Below are 19,293 nucleotides of genomic sequence, written 5' to 3' on the forward strand. Positions count from 1 at the left end.
TGTCCATCATCTGGTCAGACATCAGAAGCTGTATTGTTGGAACTGGTAGCACTACAGAACCTGACAAAGGATTGAGCTCATCATTTAAATAGCATATACTGCACACTGTACATTTTGAAGAATTAACATGTTATCTTGTTTTTCAAATTATTGGCAAAGATAACCTCAGCAGAGAAGCAACTCAGTTTGTTCCTGCATTTAAACCAACTTGTATTTGCCTTTTATATTCAAAATAGTTGCATATGCCATTTCAGGTCTCTACTACACACATAAATTGCTTCAAAAGCCAAGCGAAAAAGTTGCTGAACGTTATTCTTGTGTTACTGTTGCCATATAACTGTAAAAACTCATGAAACTTTCATTTCACTGATTAATATCCAAAATACAGCAATTCACTTACATCGAAATACACCAATGGGAGCATCTTATAAAACCTCATAACAGGGTCAACTATTTTCACTAGGAGTTTTTATGAAGAAGTATAAATTATAAAATAAAATGATAACTGTATAATTTAATTGTGTAAAAACAGTTACGTTCATAATTACTCTAGGTTCAGCAATTTATTTTTTCCTTTAAAGGTACCTGATGTGAGGGTCGCGGTGGTCCAGGGCCTATCTTGGAATGACTCATACATTCATACACTACAGACCAAGAGGCACAGAGAAGCAGAAATGACTCAATATTTTGTGCTCTCAGCTTGACGAGATGTTACTTTTTGCTAGAGAGCCTTCTTTTGCCTACTAATATTCTCCAGCTTCATAGCAAAATGCTCTTTAATGTCTCTCTGTACAAGTCATAGGATATAGCTCAAAATAGGGGATATAAGAAATAAGCGAATAAGAAGTGTGGTATATAATAAACCTCCTTTGTAATCTGAAATGTGCATCAAGATAAGTTACCATGGGCCACATTTTTAGCTTTGCTTTTATTATGTTGCCGGATCCTCATCCATTAAACAAACCCACCCACACAGTCTGAAGATGCTTGTCCTGAGCACGGTCGCAGTGAGCCGGAGCCTAACCCAGCAACACGAAGCTGGGAGGGGGACACACCCAGGATGGGACGCCAGTCCATCGCAAGGCATCCCAAGCAGGACTCGAACCCCAGACCCACCAGGCAGCAGGTACAGGCTAAACCCACTGTGCCACTACACCCCCCCCCCCCTTTAAACAAGTCATCATCTCTAATACTAAATTGCAAAGAATCAACCATCTTGGGAGTCCCAGTGAACTGCCTCGCTGCCCACGTCTGATATTAAATCACAGGAATAAATGATGAAACTGACAACAACAGGATTAAGATAAATGCTGGAGGAGTACACTACTAAAAGTATTAAAAACATGGTACAATTGAGTTACATTTCGGTATTATGCTAACGAAAGGTAGCCATCTGATGGTCAGAAATGATAGTCAATACACTGACAATGTCATAACAGGATAGCGAAAGCGCGCGGGAAAACTCCTGTGTCGTGGGCGGGAGGCGAGGGCGAGTTTTTGGGAGCGCAAACGGTCCACGGGGGAGGAGCAATAGGCATGAAGGCGGGGCTATAACCTATCAGCTCGATGTCCAGCCAATCCGCAGAGGCGAGGGGCGTGGCTCCACCCCGTGGTGGGTGTGTCTCGGGACAAGTAGCCGCGGGGAGCAATGGCATGAATGCGGCGCCGCGTGCGCGTCGGAGCAGAGCGCGCGGCGGGAAGTACGCGCGCACGCTCACGTGAACCTGTGCGCGCCTTGTTGTGGCGGCAGCGGCGGCGCCTCGCGAAGAGGTCGGGAAGCGCGGGCAGAACACTGGAAAAGTGTCACAGGAAGACGCTCCTTCCCGGGATGTTGTGCTGGACATGTGAATGAAGGAGCAGCGGCGGCAGCGGCGGCAGCAGCAGCGCGATGAAGCTCGTCCTCCCCCTCCTGTACCGCTTCGGGCTTCTGTGCGCCGCGCTCGTGCCCCCGGCGAGCTCGTCGCAGGCAGGTGAGTGACAGGTGCACGCGGTCACCGCGCGCGCCCCTCCGCCGGCTCCGCCACCCGCGCGGCGCACTCGAATTCTCGCGCTCGAGCGTGGACGGCGGTGTGTGACAAGTCGGTGTCGCTGAGTGACAGCTGGAGAGAAGCAAGCGACGCGCTGAAGCGCACCTGCGGCGCGCGCGCTCGTCCTCGGGCAGCGCGTCTCACCTGCGCAGCTCGGCTCGGATCGGCTCTCCTTCCTCCTTCAGCGTGTTTTCCGAGCTCAGCACCATTCGGATTCGCTGAATGTGGCAGAAGAGCTACTGGATGTAACCTTATCATAAGAGTCCAGTTAGTTATATACAATATTAACCCTTCATCCCCCCCCAATAACATAAAGTATATTTACACTCACATTTTTTTTTACATTATTCATTTAGCAGACGCTCTTTGTCCAAAGCGACGTACATCTCAGCAAAAGTACAATTTATCCATTACATTGAGAGAAGGACTCAAGGAGACATAGCTGCAGACAAGTATATATACAGTACATAGACACACACACACACAGTGTGACAGTGAGTGATACAACAAACCTTCCAGAAGGGTGAGAAAAGAAAGGGAACAATGAGGTCGTGATCATCATGTTCAGTCAATGTATCAGTACATAAGCAGAGGAGGTAAACGAGTGTTTTCCCTCATATGATTCCGCATCTTTTATAAATCATTAAATAATAAGTCGATGGCAGTAATTATTTTTGTCAGAGTCTCATCTTTTCCTGCTTCTCCCTCTCAGTTCGAAAGGATCGTTTTTACGTCCGTTGTCATAGTAACGAACATTGTTTATTTAAAGTGCGTAGTGATGTTATGCTTTTATTTCTGTATATTATACTTTTGTCCAGTGCATTTATGGTTTGAGGCACGAAAAACCGAACAATTTGGGTTTGTTTTTTCTTCTCCCTTTTTATGTTTTTGACTTTAGTGATGCGTTTAACATAAAAAAAGAGAAAAGTATCATTTGCCACACCTGCAATCTGGAAAAACGTGATTTAAAAACAAATCAGGTTTCTTGGTAAAGTTAACTTTTTTCTAACGTTTATGACTCTATGGGTCGGTGGCATTTTTAACGTACATATATTTTTTAATATACACACGCACACACACACACACGCTGTGCTCACGTGCGTTGCACCTTTAGTAGAAGTCGGTGTCTGAGTGTCGGTGGCGCTGTTGTGCCGCACTTGTCCACAAGGGGTCGCTGCGAACTAGAGACGCACCGCAGTATTTCTGCCCCCTTTGCTTTTTTATTTGATCCACAAATGAAGCGCCATTTGATTTACATCTTAGATCTTATGTCTCTCCTGTACTTTAGTGAAAATTGTCCGAAAGCTGGAGCCTGTGTGATGAACAGAGAGCCCTAGATACTGTCACAGAGTGAGCACCACCTCCGGAAATGTTTACCTGTCTGTATCATAATTTACCATATTGTGTGCGATCATAAATAGCTCGCATGAGTACATTGAGAAAATCAAAACATTTTAATTAATATGGTTTTAATTTACGTGAGGTTCATTGTTAAATAACATTGACAGTTCCTTGATTCCTCACCCAAGGTGTTCGAACCCAGGGCCTGAACGCGGTACCGTGAAGGGCATGTTGTCTTTGTCACTTATTGCCAAATGCTTCTAGATGGTATATTCGAAATAGGTATTTTTATACAGGCTTCTATATACAGCATGGCTAAGTTATTTCATTAATAGATTTCATGAAGCCAATCAAAATTAATTTTTGGCATTCCAATATTTGTGAACATATTCCATTTCCATGTATTATGTGTATGCTTTGCAGAGAGAACTTAATGTGGCTATTCCCATAAATCATTATTAAACTGTCTAGACATTGTGTGTGTGAGCAGTTTGCTGTGAACACACCTGCTGGTGACTGTAAGGTGGTTTTTTTCCATCAATGCGTCTTTGAGTGGAATTTTCACTCACTGATACATGAACAGGAACTAAAATCGTCAGTGTGTCTCCTTATACTTACACAGCTACATTTTAATTGCTCGAAACGTCCTCTGTTGGCAGCATGAAAAATGAATGTTTTTCTAGAACATTTAATGAAAGAGTTAAAATAAAAAGTATACAGTATGTCACAATTATATGTCTTTGTTGCATGGAAGTGTCCAGTATTTAGGACTGTAGACAGTACATGTGATGTTACAACCATGTGCTGCGTTTCAAGGCCAACGCAATTCCTCTCTCCTGGCCTCGTGGACATTAGTTATGTGTCAGTTTTCTCCATGGCACAGCCATCTCTTGGCAGGCACCACACACACACACACACACACACACACACACACTGCATTAACACATCCTCAACTGTTACAGCCTCCCTGCTGCCTATTTCGAGAGGAAAGAGACAGGGGGCACAGGGATGGGTTTCATATGAGCAACAACACAATATGAAGAAGAGGTGGCATAACAGTTCACTTCCACATGGTGCAACCCAGTTGCCAGGTGATGATGCAGGAAGAGGCTCCTGTTCCACCCTGAAGTACATTATTTAACCCTGGCAGGACAATTAGGGGAAAAAAAACTATACACGCACTGGCTGAAGCTGCTTGTCCCAAGGCAAACCAGAGCCTAACTCAGAAACACAGGGCACAAGGCTGGAGGGGACGCACCCAGGGCGGGATGCCAGTCCGTCGCAAGGCACCCCAAGTGGGATTCGAACCCTAGACCCGCCAGAGAGCAAGACCCAGCCAAGCCCGCTGCACCACAGCACCCCCCTCTAACATTGCAATTTTCTTGGATAGGGACATGCTTGAGTTGAAGTAGTGAGAGAAAGTCAATGATGTCTTGTCTGAATGACCGCAAAAGAGAGAGAGAGAGAGAGAGAGAGAGAGAGAGAGAGAGAGAGAGAGAGAGAGAGAGAGAGAAAGAAAGACAGACAGAAAGAGAGCGAGAAGAGACTAAGAAAGAAAGAGAGAGAGCGAAATAGAGAGAGAGCGAGAAAGAGAAAGCAAAAGTGTGAGAGAGAGAGAGATAGAGCGAGACAGAGAGAGAAAGAGAGGGAGTGAAAGAGATAGAGAGAGGAAAAGAGTGAGAGAGCAAGAGGGAGAGAAAGAGAGAGAGAAAAAGAGAGAGAGAGACAGTGAAAGAGATAGAGAGAGCCAAAGAGAGAGAGACAGAAAGAAACAGAGGTAGAAAGAGAGAGAGAGAGAGAGAGAAAGAAAAAGAGAGAGAGATTGAAAGAGAGAGCGAGAGTGAGAGGGAGAGAGAAAGAGAGAGAGAAAAAGATAGAGAGAGAAGGAGAGAGTTGGACAGAGCGAAACAGAGAGAAAGAAAAGGAGACAGAGAGAGAGAGAAAGAAACAGAGAGAGACAGAGAGGGAGAGTGAGAAAAAGAGAGAGAGTGAAAGAGAGAGGGAGAGTGCTGCTCAACTTTTAGTTATTATTGTACAAAAATACGGTGAAATAAAGAGAGAAAGTAAAGGACGGGGCTCCAGAGAGACAATTTATGCACACAGGTCCACCTCAACTCTGGACATGCAGTATGCGACTTCGAGTCACCCGGACGCCCCACGAGCCGCGTTAGTTTGATGGAGACGCGTGTTGACGATCGCGCCATCTGCTCTACGGCGACGTCGCTTCTCCGTGCTGCTGCCAGGCGTCTATATTTCTAAGCCCCTGTGTTTTATTTACACAAATGCTATTAATATTAATTCACTTTTTGTTTCAACTGCCTGGCAAGCAAAAAAAGTGCACGTTGTACCAAAGTGGTCCAGAAAAGAAGAAAAAAGATTTAGAAATGAAAAGAAGAATATTAATGCCGCGTGATGATATAGGACTGCACTCTATTTCGATTATTATTACTGGTGTGACGCCCCAGCAAGACGATCCTTCACACCTGGGACAGGCCTAAAGGCGGCTGCTCCATCCCCTCGACTCGCCGAATCTCACTGACGCAGCTGCCCGACCGCAGTACCGACCGCGGAGTCTCGCTCGGACCCTCGACCAGGATTTATAAATAACTCGGTGTGTAAATGAAGAAAAGAAATAACTCTGAACTGGTCGATCGTTCCTAAATCCTCCTTCTTCGGAACCGCTTCCACATCCCGCCACGTGCGCCATCCGTGCTCCTTCTCCAGATGACCATCAGGAGCCCCCAGAGGCGACGTCGCGGCTTTGGACAATGTTTCTACGGCCCTGAGGCCACTGCACTTGAACCTGCGTTTCGACTGGCACCTGCTCTGCTCACATCCTTCTCCTTCCAAGCAGGTCGACGCTGATCTAACGTAGCATCTCACCGTGCGGCTCCATTAAAGCTCTGCGCTGCTCCGGCTCCTGCTCCTGCTCCTGCTCCGAATCACTGCCGCCTTGAGCTCATTCTTCGCTTCCTCCTCTGGCAGAGCAGCTTCCCGCTGAGCTTCTGTCCCAGCAGCCATGTAGTGACCCAGAGGGTTACGCTAGGGATACTGCATCTCTTCTGGCCCGATCTTCTTCTCTCCTTCCCTTCTTCCCTTCTTCCCCCTTTCTCTCCTTCCCTTCTTCCCTCCTTCCTGCCTTCTCTCCTTCCTTCCCTCCTTCCCTCCTTCCCTCCACTCCTTCTCTCCTTTCATCCTTCTCTCCTTGTCTCCTTCCTTTCTTCCCTCCTTCTCTCCTTCTCTCCCTCCTTTATTCCCCCCTCCTCTCCTTCCCTTCTTCCCTCCTTCCTTTCTTCCCTCCTTCTCTCCTTCCATCCTCCCCTTCTTCCCTCCTTTCTTCCTTCTCTCCTTCCCTCCATCCCACCTCTCCTCCTCCTTCCCTCCTTCCCTTATTCCCTCCATCCCACCTTCCCTCCTCCTCTCCTTCCCTCCTTCCTTTCTTTCCTCCTTCTCTCCTTCCCTCCTTGTCTCCTTCTCTCCCTTCCCTTCTTCCCTCCTTCCTTTCTTCCCTCCTTTCTTCCTTCTCTCTCTCCTTTCTTCCCTCCTTCTCTCCTTCCATCCTCCCCTTCTTCCCTCCTTTCTTCCTTCTCTCCTTCCCTCCATCCCACCTTCCCTCCTCCTCTCCTTCCCTCCTTCCTTTCTTCCCTCCTTCTCTCCTTCTCTCCCTCCTTTATTCCCCCCTCCTCTCCTTCCCTTCTTCCCTCCTTTCTTCCTTCTCTCCTTCCCTCCATCCCACCTTCCCTCCTCCTCTCCTTCCCTCCTTCCCTTCTTCCCTCCTTCCTTTCTTCCCTCCTTTCTTCCTTCTCTCTCTCCTTTCTTCCCTCCTTCTCTCCTTCCATCCTCCCCTTCTTCCCTCCTTTCTTCCTTCTCTCCTTCCCTCCATCCCACCTTCCCTCCTCCTCTCCTTCCCTCCTTCCTTTCTTCCCTCTTTCTCTCCTTCCCTCCTTGTCTCCTTGTCTCCCTCCTTTCTTCCCTCCTTCTCTCCTTCCATCCTCCCCTTCTTCCCTCCTTTCTTCCTTCTCTCCTTCCCTCCATTCCTTATTCCCTCGTTCTCTTCTTCCCTCCTTCTCTCCTTCTCTCCTTCCCTCCATCCCTCCTTCCCTCCTTCCCCGATGCCACTCTGTCCACCTGGAGGACATTTGCCTCTTCCCTACAATACGCCTTAAGTCCATCTGTGCTGCTGTCTCCTGCTCACTTGCTGCCCATAACAGACACCCGCTTACTATCTTAGTTCCTCTTTACTACCCTCACTTTTACCATGCTTTTGTGCCAGGCTGCAAGGTGACTACAATGGCAAGAGAAGATCAGTGCAAGACCACAGTGGGCTATAGTGACTGCGCAGCTGCCAAGATCTGAATGTTTCCTTCGAATCATCCCTTACACACACACACACACACACACACACACACACAAAGGCAAAGCAAAGTGGTTCCTCCACCCCAACACACATTCTGTTCCCACAATCCCTTGGCCCCTCGTCATGGCTGCCACTTTCCAGCGCAGGCTCATTTATTACAGGTCACCGGCGCAAAAGGACAAACTGCCCCAGTACAGCTGTTCCTGCTGAGATTTGTCTGCTGCCCCTGCTCAGCCATCCCACCCCACACTGAATGTTTGTGAGCAGGGAGGAGCTGGAGTCCATGGCAGTGTCCACACCTGACTCTGCCAGCAGGTGCTCTTACTGTTGTTAGACGCGCGTGAGACGAGAATTATCCACAGATGCACGGTGAACTGAACTCTTTGGATAATTTCTCACCTCGAGAGCAGCGCTGACCTTCGGGGTGATGATACCAACCATGATCGCCGACATTCTTATTCATCATGTATTACATCTGAGAGCGGTTTTCCCAGCAACCTGATGAAACAAAGAGTTTCAGCGTAATGCAGAGCAGATACTCCAGCTGTTTGGCTTCAATATATCGAACGCTGTTCACTATAACCTGCCTTTACCGTAGTACTCCTCTTTTGTTCGCTTTTTCGAAACGTATCCCAGTCGAGCTGAAACAGGAGGGGAGCCGCACTCGCTCAATATCTCTCGTCAACCTGCTCTAATGAAGTTGTGCATGCAGATTGGCCAAGAATATTTCAAAAGGGATTGCAGAAGCAAGGAGGAGAATAAAATGATTTATCCACACAAAGGAAAGCCGCACAAAAGCACATAAAAATCTTTCTGGAAAATGACGCGTTTCCTTTCTGCTCGAGTTTGCCAACCTGTGATTATTCTTTTATTTGTTCTCTCAAGCACCCTGCATGGGGGAGGAATACAACAAATTACTGAGAGCTGTCAGTCACTTGCGGAAAAGTCGCCGGAATGACAAGGATCAATTATCGTAACATTTAATTCTTCACGTTGGAGTAATGAGGACTCACTTGTGCGGGTGAGCAAGTTTTATTGTCATTCTGATGTGTTCCTTTGTTGTGTTTACAAAGGAGAATTGGAAGGCTGCCTTTTTTTTTTTACTTTTTTAAAACTTTTTTACTTTTTCCACATTGACGTGTTTCATAAGGACCCACTCAGTAAATCATTATGTTGCAGATGATGGGTGTGACATCGTGTGTCACTCGGAGGTCTCTGCTCTCTCCGCTCCCCTTTCTCCGACGGAAAAGCTCCTGAAAGGTAGAAACTGTTGACTCTAAGGCCATCGACATGTGCTGTGTCATCTAGGTAGAGGGTTAGTGCCCCGATCAGATGAAGACAACGCGGTTCCTGATGCACTGTGCTTGGGGGTTCAAGTGAGGGAAGCTAATATTGTCTTGAGGAAGAATTATTCACACACATTGTCTGAACCGCTTGTCCCATACGGGGTTGTGGGGAACCAGAGCCTAACCCGGCAACTCAGGGCGTAAGGGTGGAGGGGGAGGGGACACACCCAGGGCGGGACGCCAGTCCGTCGCAAGGCACCCCAAGCGGGACTCGAACCCCAGACCCGGTCCAACCCACTGCGCCACTGCGCCACCGCACCCCCCTCTAAGAATTATTCTCAAGGATTTATTTTGAATCACTTTAGGAGAAAATGCATTATCATATAGTGGGGAAGTCTATGTGAATGAAGATGCTGGCAAAGTAAGTGAAATGATCAGAACTCCAAACAGCAGCTACATTCAGACACAGTGTTTTAAGGAAATAGCGATTCTCTTTGTACTTGAGCTCTAAGACTGGTGTGTAGCCTGGTCATAAACTGACTGGAAAGTCATGCAACTTGTGATGCCACTTATATTGATAATAATAATGACTGATTACACACATGGGCTGAAACCACTTGTCCTAAGTGGGGATGCAGCAAACCAGAGCTAAACCCATCAACCCAGGGCCCAAGGGACACACTCAGGACAGGACAACACTCCATTGCAAGGCACCCCAAGCAGGACTTGAACCCCAGACCCACTAGAGAGCAGGACCCGGCCAAACCCACTGTGCCCCCATGCCCCCGTGCCCTCCTTAACAATTAGTGAAATGAAATTTAGTAAGTGGGGGGCGTGGTGGCGCAGTGGGTTGGACCGGGTCCTCCTCTCTGGTGGGTCTGGGGTTCGAGTCCTGCTTGGGGTGCCTTGCGACGGACTGGCGTCCCGTCCTGGGTGTGTCCCCTTCCCCTCCAGCCTTACGCCCTGAGTTGCCGGGTTAGGCTCCGGTTCCCCGCGACCCCGTATAAGGGACAAGCGGTTCAGAAAATGTGTGTGTGTGTCTGTGAAATTTAGTATTTTTTCCAAAACTGGATACATATGTACCTATTTATTCTGTTCACGAAGCCCTTTTATGGGAGGCACCACTGCAGCACCATGCAGCCATTTTAAAAACTTCTGCTTATGTAAAATTATGCTTATTTCACTAAATAAATTTATGGTAAAGGACAAGCGCATGTTTTCAGTGCCTTACCCACATTTATATGCTTAACCAGTTTTCATTATATATAAATTTTGAAGACAGTGCTGCAAGTGCCACACTTTGCAGTGCGATAAACACTGCAATAAGCAGTAATAAATAATAAATAAATAACAAATAGCATAAACACTGCAGAAGAGGGGCGTTCATTGTGAAAGAGACACAATCCATCAACCTGACAAAACTAGGGTCGTTTCTCTGCATTCGGAAACCCGAAAGGCCGCTATAATGCTGGATGGGAGTTACACGCAACCTCGATGCATTTCAGATGAATTGAGGCTGCAGGTGAGGAGGAAGGTGAGGGGCTTTCATTAATATGCAAATGCGAACGCCTGATCTGAACAGACGTCACAGTGCAAATTAAACCGTTCATTTTCCTCCATGGCCACCCATCGTACGGCCCTTGTTAGAACAGTTATGAATATGTATTTTAACACTGCAGCGCTTCTATTCCAATTCTAATGTGAAACGCAAATAACTCGATCCGAACAAAGGACATTTCCAAAGGCCGGGATGGCGCTAACACGAGTAGTCGATCCCAGTATTTCAGAGCGTGTAGAGGCCTTCTGTTACAAACGGGACTAAGGTGAACTCGGGCGGCAGCTTGATATCGGCGTGTCACTGTGCCACAGAGTGCCCAGTGCCTTTGGAGAGCTCGGTGGAGATGGCACATGTACATTTATTCACTTAGCAGACGCTTTTTCTCCAAAGCGACTTACGATGCGATACTATGTAGTGTTACCAGGCCACACACCTTATTCACCAAGGTGACTTACACCGCTAGATACACTACTTACTACTTAGATGGTAGCGACAGCACCTCAAGTCAGCAATTGAGCCAAAGCCCCATGAAAGGTTAATAGTGCACAGGTACCGTTGGGCATTTGAGGGCAGAAGGTAGCGCAACTGTTAATTTCACATTGTGAGAATTCTACTGAAAACTATCCGTTGAAGTCTTAGTAGGAGTCTGGGGGTGTTGTTTAACCAATGAAACGATAATTTAAAATAACTCCATGACGCACTGTGCATACATCTCCGAAGCACTTTGTTCAGCTGGAGACCCTGAGCTCAATCCCCACTCACTGTGTATGGAGTTTGCATGTTCTCCCTGCGTTCGCAATACTTTACTCCCATAGTCCAGGGAGATATTTATTTAGATATAGTCCTGTATAATATGGGTCAGCACTTATTTCTGAATACTATTATATATGTACACCTGTTCTGTTTGTAGCTACCCACATATTGTGTGCTGGTTAAACTGCGATATCACATAAACGGACTCTACTTACTGTAGAGGACTGTATGTCTGTATCTGTCGCTTGTTGATGCACTTTTGTTTTCTCTCAGCTGTACGTTGCTTTAAAGTGTCCGGTAAATGAATGAACGCAAGCGAATAAACGTACTGTCTTTTAATTTACTTACGGTTCAGTATTCAGCTATCACTTTTCTATAATGCATTTATATTACTGTAAATGAAATTAATATTTTTCGTATCTACAACGTTACGCCGTTTACCATTAATATTGTAATTAAATGTAATTTTCATATGAAAGAAGCTGAAAGAACTAACGTTTTAAACCTGAGCACCGATGTTGTAAAAATGTATACATAACACGTACGGTGGGATTAATGGGTGGGAGGTCGAGTCAATTAAACTTGTGTAAATTTTTACTTACGTAAGAGTTTCGGGACCCAAAAACCTGCAGAAGTCAGAAACTGTATTTTTGTTACAATTTTTAGCGTTTAACTCGTGTTTAGCTACTGGATAAGATTTTGCCAGATTAATCTCGTTGCTTTGTTTCTATGTTCCCGCGCATCATCTGGTACGATTGCAATGTGAGTGTTTATCTGTTTCAGCACACGGAGCAGCCAGTAGCTGTGCTTCGCCATGCGGCATAATTACTTTTGACTGTGTGCATCTGTTTGTTGTATCTCTACATAGATGGGGAAGCAGTCAAGTAGAGATTTTATAATTTCTCTCATATCCTGTTTCCAGGATGCATGTTGGGCCTCGGGCGGGAGGGTTAGTTAGTACTGGATTGCTCGCAGGTGAAGGGAGAAACGTTCGGCTCTGAAAGTTTAGCTCCTAATTAGTTGCGTTGACCTCAGATCACCGAAGACAATAAGGAGCAGTGTTGGGTTGGGCAGGCAGGCAGGATGGAGGCCTCATTTGCATTAGAACAAATTCAAACAGCAGCTCATTACAAGCAGGAAGAACATTGTGATGGACAAGACTTTCCAGATTGCTTGTCAGATGCAAAATTTCACAATGGATGCAAAAAAGCTGAAAAAAAAAAAAACCTCACAACACTCGTGCAGGAAAACATAATCCCAGCTGTAAGCATTACCCATTATCCAATGCTTTTTCAAACAGCTGTGCTTTATACGGCCGACATAGAGGGAAAGAGAAAAAGAAACGTTTGTCCTTTACATCCTTTTGCATGTGGATAATACACTGTGTCATATATACTAAACGGTGCACCTTCTACAGCTCTCCGTTGCCCCAATACGCATTCTAAATATTATGTACAGATGATCTCTTCCAAAAGAAGAATAAAATCATAATCTTCTAGTCATTTCCTCCTTTGATGGATCTTGTACAAACAAATTGGTTTACATGTTTAATATGTATATGGAGACATTAAAGTGTGCTTGGTATAGTTGGTTTAAACTGATGATATCTAACTCTGAAATCAATGTATTATGAACACGGAATGAACCACAATGGAATGTGCAGTACAGTATCTAATGCATGATGGGGCGTGGACTAGCTGTTAACCCTCTGGAGAGCCCCCTATTGTAAAAACTACACAATATTTTCATTTTTTTATTGATGCATAGCTATGAATGCTGCTTCATAGAAGAAAAATCACAAAAGGGGAAATGAGTCTTATAAATGAAATTAAACCACACATTTGCAAGGAGAGTGAGCATTTAGGATAACAGTACCCCTCAGCAGTATCCCAACATCCACCCATTTGTATTATGAGATTCATTTATGTTTGCATTTATGAGGACAGTACGCAACATCTACGAAACAAACGCAGATGCAGAACACATATTATAGAGTAATAACTGGAAACTAGCGTGTTATGTTGTGTTATGATAGCTTAACTATTGAAGTAATTGTGTCCATTTTAATTGGCTTTACTGATATTTTGTGTGTCAATTTTAGGATTCAGGAATGCGTACAAATGCCTACCATTGAAACTAATGGTGATTACAGCTTCAAGTTATGAGAATTCATCTTACTAAGGGTTTTTCCAGGGGCAAATTACCTTCGAAACACAGAGGAAATTCTTATTCTACCATTAATGATTCCTCTTTGGAGGATAAAACTAATTTCAATGTGTTCTTCTTGGAAGGTGCACAACGTTGTCTCAATTGCCAAAATGTTTAACATTGTATTTGAGAAGTGAGTTATCAATATGTCAGATGAAGAGGTGTGCCAGCTGCTGGCTTGATAGTTTATTGGAATCAAATCTCAGTTAATGTTTGATGCAGATTTCACCATTGTTCATGGATTCACTTCAAACAATGAAAAAGCCATTATGGGGGAGAAAGTTTTTTTTTTTTTTCAATTTTTTAACAGCTGAAATGTCAATGTATATTGGGTTTAGTTATGAATTTTGGTGTAATGTGATTGATTTATTTAGATTGATTTTCTTTAGATTTATTCAATACTATGGAAGCAGAGTTAAATAATTTAGACATTTTAAGAACTTTTCCTAGAAGGAACCACATATCCAGAATACGGCAGAAAAAACAGTATTTTATACATGATGCTCTTATAGAATGAAATAGCAGTCAACAAAGTGGCTTTTGCACTAATATCATAAAAAGGATGTCATGGCTGTATCACAGCTTTCAATGTAATACCTCATATGGGTGCGCATGCAAGATCTACTTACTGCAGTGTGTAAGGATATAGTCGATTGTGCGTAGAAGTTACAGGTATAAATGGTATTAATAATAATTGTACTCTTGAGAGATGTACTCAGACTCAGCTAATTCTGCATCTGCCTTCAATCAAAACTCTTTTCTTTGCTATGTTGTATTCCCGCATTGAACTGCTGCAATTCCAGTCAGGTTCCTTGCTGAAGTTCCCTTAAATTTAAAACCTTATATTTCCAAGGTTTGCTCATTAATTGCTGCCCTCTCAATAGGTCCTAAAGTTTTTGGATATGTCTTTTAAGATAATTTGAATTTAAGAGAAAATGTGATTTGTATCATAAAATTTACATAATGAGTCATGAGTTCACGCTTGGAAGAAATGCTTTGCAAGAACAGGAATTTACAGCAGAAAAGCAGTTTTCCACCATTTTTGACCTTCTCAGTCCCTCCAGTGGTGCAGTGGAACCTTACATTACAATTCAAGGTATTTCAGTGTAAACATCTGGTGCCTAGATGGATATCCTTGGGTCTCCACATAGAATGCAAACTGAAATGTATCCTGCAGGCTGGTTTACTGAAAAGCACTGCAACAATCAGTGGTTTTCGTCTGAGATTTTAAAAATGATATTTCACTGTGGTAATAACCATGGTCATACACTTGCTGATTAAGCATCTCCTTTCAGAGCTTCATCGGTTTCAACCTCTGCGCAGGACCCACACATGTCTTAACAACATTGGCCAGGCACAAGTGACTGTCCATTTACTTTCACAAGTAATTTAGTTCCTTTCACTTTGTTAACTTTGCTTTTCTTGCATTCTTCAAGTATTTTTTACTGTATTTTTTTTTTCCTTTGCTCTAACATGTAGCATTCCCGTCTTGCTTATATTTTCCCAGCTGACTTATTGTGTTGCTTCCATTTTCCTTTCATTACCAAGAAAAATACACAAAGATATTATTTTTTTCTTTAAAAGTGACTCACAGTATGTTTAACAGTGTCCTGCAAAGCATTTTGTCTCAAAGTGCCATACCTGAATAAGGGATAATATTTTCCTTTTATTCAGCTTGTATCGTCGCCACAGACTGGGGTATATAAAATTTTATCGGAACAATTCAAGAAAGAAAATTTGCCCCCGGGGCAGAAACATACATATTTTCCATCATTGTAATTTTGGGTTGTCTTGCTCCTGTAACACCGTGCCTTTGCCAGAAGCACGATCCCCTCATTAGGCGTGTTGTGTAACTGTGCCTTACGTTCTCCTCTGGGGACGAGTAGCTGCTCATCTAAATGGGCTCAGGCTACATTTTTCTTACTGGAAATGTTATAATTGGCATCAGCCAACAGAATATCAACACCTTTCAAGGTCAGCAAGGCTGAAAACTGTATATGGGCGTACTTGTCTGCAAACCTAATTTGCTCTGTATCCGAACTCAGCACGTTTAATCGATCACTTTTGGTGACGAATTTTGGAAGCTTATTTTGTGCCTTTTAAATTGTCACCTCTGCTGTACCTTAGGTGGTCATTTCCAGACTGACCACTTTCCCAAGTGTGATGTAGTGGCCCCGATGCTGTTTCTGTGACATCGACTGCCCGTTGCCGAGTGCATTGATTTCCTTGGTCATAATTTCTCTCATTTAATTGAATCTGCTGTGGCTGTTACGTTGAGCATGGCCCTCGACTCACCCCTGGATCCGTCGGACACTGCATTGGCCATGAACCCCGGAGTCTCGTAGGGGTATAAATGCCCCCTTACCGAAGGGTCGCTTCCTCTATCGACACCAGTGGATTGCTGGACTTCCTTCAGATGAAACTGATACCGTGGTGTCCTGCTTACTAATGGAGATTAAATTTACCCAAAGAGCTAATTTAAACGCCTATGAGTACAGCCTCGTCCCTCTACTGGAGCTTTGCTTTGAGGTTTGCGTTATACATGGTTTACCCCACAGTAAACAGAAGCCTCGAAGAGTTTGACCGCTTTCTCAGATGTGGCTTCATGAGTGTAGAACCTTTTTGCAGTTGGTTTGTATTTCAAGGTTTTCGAAAATCTAATGTAAAATTTATTATTTTTATATTGCCTTTGTAGAGCTTCTGTCCCTCCTACCCTGTGATGGACACTGCTGTCCCATTCAGGGTGAACCCCTCCCTCAGCCATGTGCCCAGTGATTCCGGGAGAAGCTCTGGGTCACTGCAGCCCTGCTCAGGACAAAGTGCTCATTTAACCCGGATGGATGGATGGATGAGTGAAATATTCTACTGTTCTCTTTCAGCTCCTTATTTTGTCAGTAATACAGTATGTTCTATTACCATATTTCACAGAAAATAAGTGATGTGGCTCTGATCAGAGTGTGTTTTTGAGTCTGTGTTACAATAGCTTTAATTACTTACTTCATCAGCAGTGCTTTCCCTGACTTGTTGATAATAGGCACTTCATATTGTGTGGAGACCAATATGAAAATGAGCCGCCATCCCTCTGTCTATGTCCATTCCTCTTGATATCATAGCCATCTCTTAGTCTTTTGTCCCAGTGAGACCAGAGGTCAGTGCTCCCGTCCTGCCTTTCTGCTTCTGTCCATCTTTTCTCTCTTTTGCCCTATAAACATGTCTGTTTAGGCTGTGCTTTTGTTTTCTTGTCCTTGCTGACATTGTAAAGCCCCCACAAAACCCCATCCCCCCCCGAGCACACATACACTCACACACACGCACAGCCAACCCTCTTCCTTGTTCAGTCTCTTAATGTAACTTAGTTCTTTCTGCTGGAACTTTTTTTATTACCTTTATAATCTTTTCTTGCTCTGTGGCACCACTATTATTTGTCATTCTGTCTCCTGTTGAGCTCCTTGTAAAACCTCTTACTTCTTCTTCCAGAAGCAATTAGTTTATCCGTTTAGCTGAAATTACTGACTTGTAAAAACCTGTTAAGTATTTACTGCCAGCTGGTGCAGATGCACAAATTAGTAGAGGCAACTAGTGAGGAGGAAAAAGATCAGAATGAAGGATGTGTGTTGGGGGGGTGTTACAAGGCAATATTATGAAAAAGGAGAGCTGATAAAAGAAGAATATGTACCCGATATTAGGAGAGGGGACAGAGGGAGCCAGAGAGGGAAAAAAAAAAAAAAAAAACTCAGTTCCAAGTTTGAGCTCGGACGGCATCGGTAATGACTCTCCCAGGGACTGGAGGGACAGTGATGCACTTTGCATAATAAGGTACCAAGGCTCTCTCCTGTTTCGTTTCTCTTCCCGTTGCTGCCACTGCTCTCCTGCTGCTTTTCGGTGTAGATGAGAAACCTCTAAAAGGTGCAAGTGTTTGAGTTAACAGGAAGAGAGCATTAAACCTTTCAGCGGACCTCACCTGATACATTGGTCCACACACACTTTCTGTCATTGGGGTTTGGGGGGGTACAGTAGATGTCAGGTGAACAATATGCTTTGGGTTTTTCTCACATTATGTAATGAGGTGTCCAGGTGTACAGTACTCTTCAAATGTCGTGACACATCGATGGGCAGAGGGCATTGCGTTGAGTTTGTTTTCTTGGTTTTGAAAAGCAAGTTTCTCAACTGAATATAAATGGCTCCGCTTTCATTTTGTGCTCTGATCCATAAATCCATAAATTCTTTTAAGTTCTGCTAATGGAGGAGTTGTTTTAGAGGAATTATATAATGATCACTCTAAACTGCTCGTATAGTGTCAATGTGTCAGTGAATGTGTGCGACAAACCCTGCAGTGGGTTGGTGCCCCATTCAGGGAGTACCCTTCCTCACGCCCTGTGCCTCCAGGATAGGCTCCGGACCACCACAACCCTGCTTTAGAGCCACAGGTCATTGATAATGACTAAATAAAATTGTATAATCAGCATTACACAGAAAAGGCTTAATTAAATTCAGTTTAGGCAGGCTTGGTATAGCAGTTTGAAAAATGGATGGACTTGTAGATGAGAAAAGAGGACATGGACTGAAAATTAACACACACTTTGGAAAGAAACTCAACCAGCCAGCTCTGCAAGTGTCACTTACAGTATGTCTATCATCTCCTACAGCTATTTTTGGTCTTTGAATAACTCCATGCGAACTTCAGAGCTGTTTGCCATGTTTGCTGTTGCTCTTGATTTCAACTTGGACTGAACTCAGTCTTTTTTTAAATCAAAGGAAGCATAATTTAATGAGCCAGTTTTCCACGCCTTGCATTCACTTGTTCCTAGAGAAAGGGTCCTTTACTCAAGGGAAGAATTGCAGTGTCCCTTAAGACGAGGTGTGCTTTCATCAGTCTTGCAGTCATGTTACATTCATGGAGTACATTCAGTGTTAATGAGTAAATTTCTGCTCTAAAGAAAGAAGTCAGTGTGGCTCTTTGCGGTGAAATATGTTATATGGTCCTGCAAGACAGGTCCCACAAACAGTTGGTTTGCAGCTGCATACTGTGGTCAAACATAAAACCCTTGAAGTGGAGCCGGGTAGCAGCGGGGAGCCAGTGTGGAGAAGAGAGCAAACATTTAATGAGAAATGTTACATACTTGAGAAGAAAGAGCATTCTGAATGAGCTGAAAAGATTGGAAGGCAGATGCCGGAAGCCCCATCAATAACGACTTGCAATGTTCTAGTTGCTATTCAGACTGGAAACTTGTATGTTGTATTTTTAACCTTTTAGCTACATGGTGCCTTTGTAAATATTTTTATCCATAAGTGACTTATCAGTATACTCTTGACCCTTGTGAGATCATTACACTGTTGGGTCGTGAGTTTCGAATTACAACACACGCATTATCAATCATCTGTACTCATCTGTACCAATCATCTGTACTCATTGTCCACAGAAATACACACATTAGTGATGTTGGGAGGGGGGTCATTTTCCTTCCTTGATTCCATTAAGTTACATTTGACAGCCTCAGTCCAGAGAGACTGCTCGTATGTTACTGAAAGAAATCTATCATCACAAAAGTAGGGGCTCAAAGAGTAGGTGGACTGGTGACATCCTTGGACTCTCACTCAGTTTTGTTCATCCTTCGTCTTCATTCAGGGTCAAGGCAGTCCAAAGAAAACTAGGTTAGGCAGAGTATGTTCTCAACGGGACACCAGTCCATTCGTTGATGTTGGAAAAATATAAATTACACTATTTGTATGGCATTCGCTGTATGGGTTGTTTATTTACTTACT

At 44.1% G+C, this 19,293-nt stretch overlaps 1 protein-coding gene across 2 annotated transcripts in view; it reads left to right on the forward strand.

The window, feature by feature from the left end:
* The first annotated feature begins 1,461 nt into the window (after positions 1–1,461).
* Positions 1,462–19,293, forward strand: part of LOC108922269 (receptor tyrosine-protein kinase erbB-4-like) — a 122,336-nt gene continuing 104,504 nt past the window's right edge. For both annotated transcript variants that reach the window (XM_029252892.1, XM_029252895.1), the window contains exon 1: positions 1,462–1,970. In XM_029252892.1, coding sequence (XP_029108725.1) covers positions 1,889–1,970 — 82 coding nt within the window. In that variant the 5' untranslated portion in view covers positions 1,462–1,888. The remainder of the gene's footprint in view (positions 1,971–19,293) is intronic.

This window comes from Scleropages formosus, chromosome 1 (genome assembly GCF_900964775.1).
Source record: "Scleropages formosus chromosome 1, fSclFor1.1, whole genome shotgun sequence".
Taxonomy (NCBI): Eukaryota; Metazoa; Chordata; class Actinopteri; order Osteoglossiformes; family Osteoglossidae; genus Scleropages; species Scleropages formosus.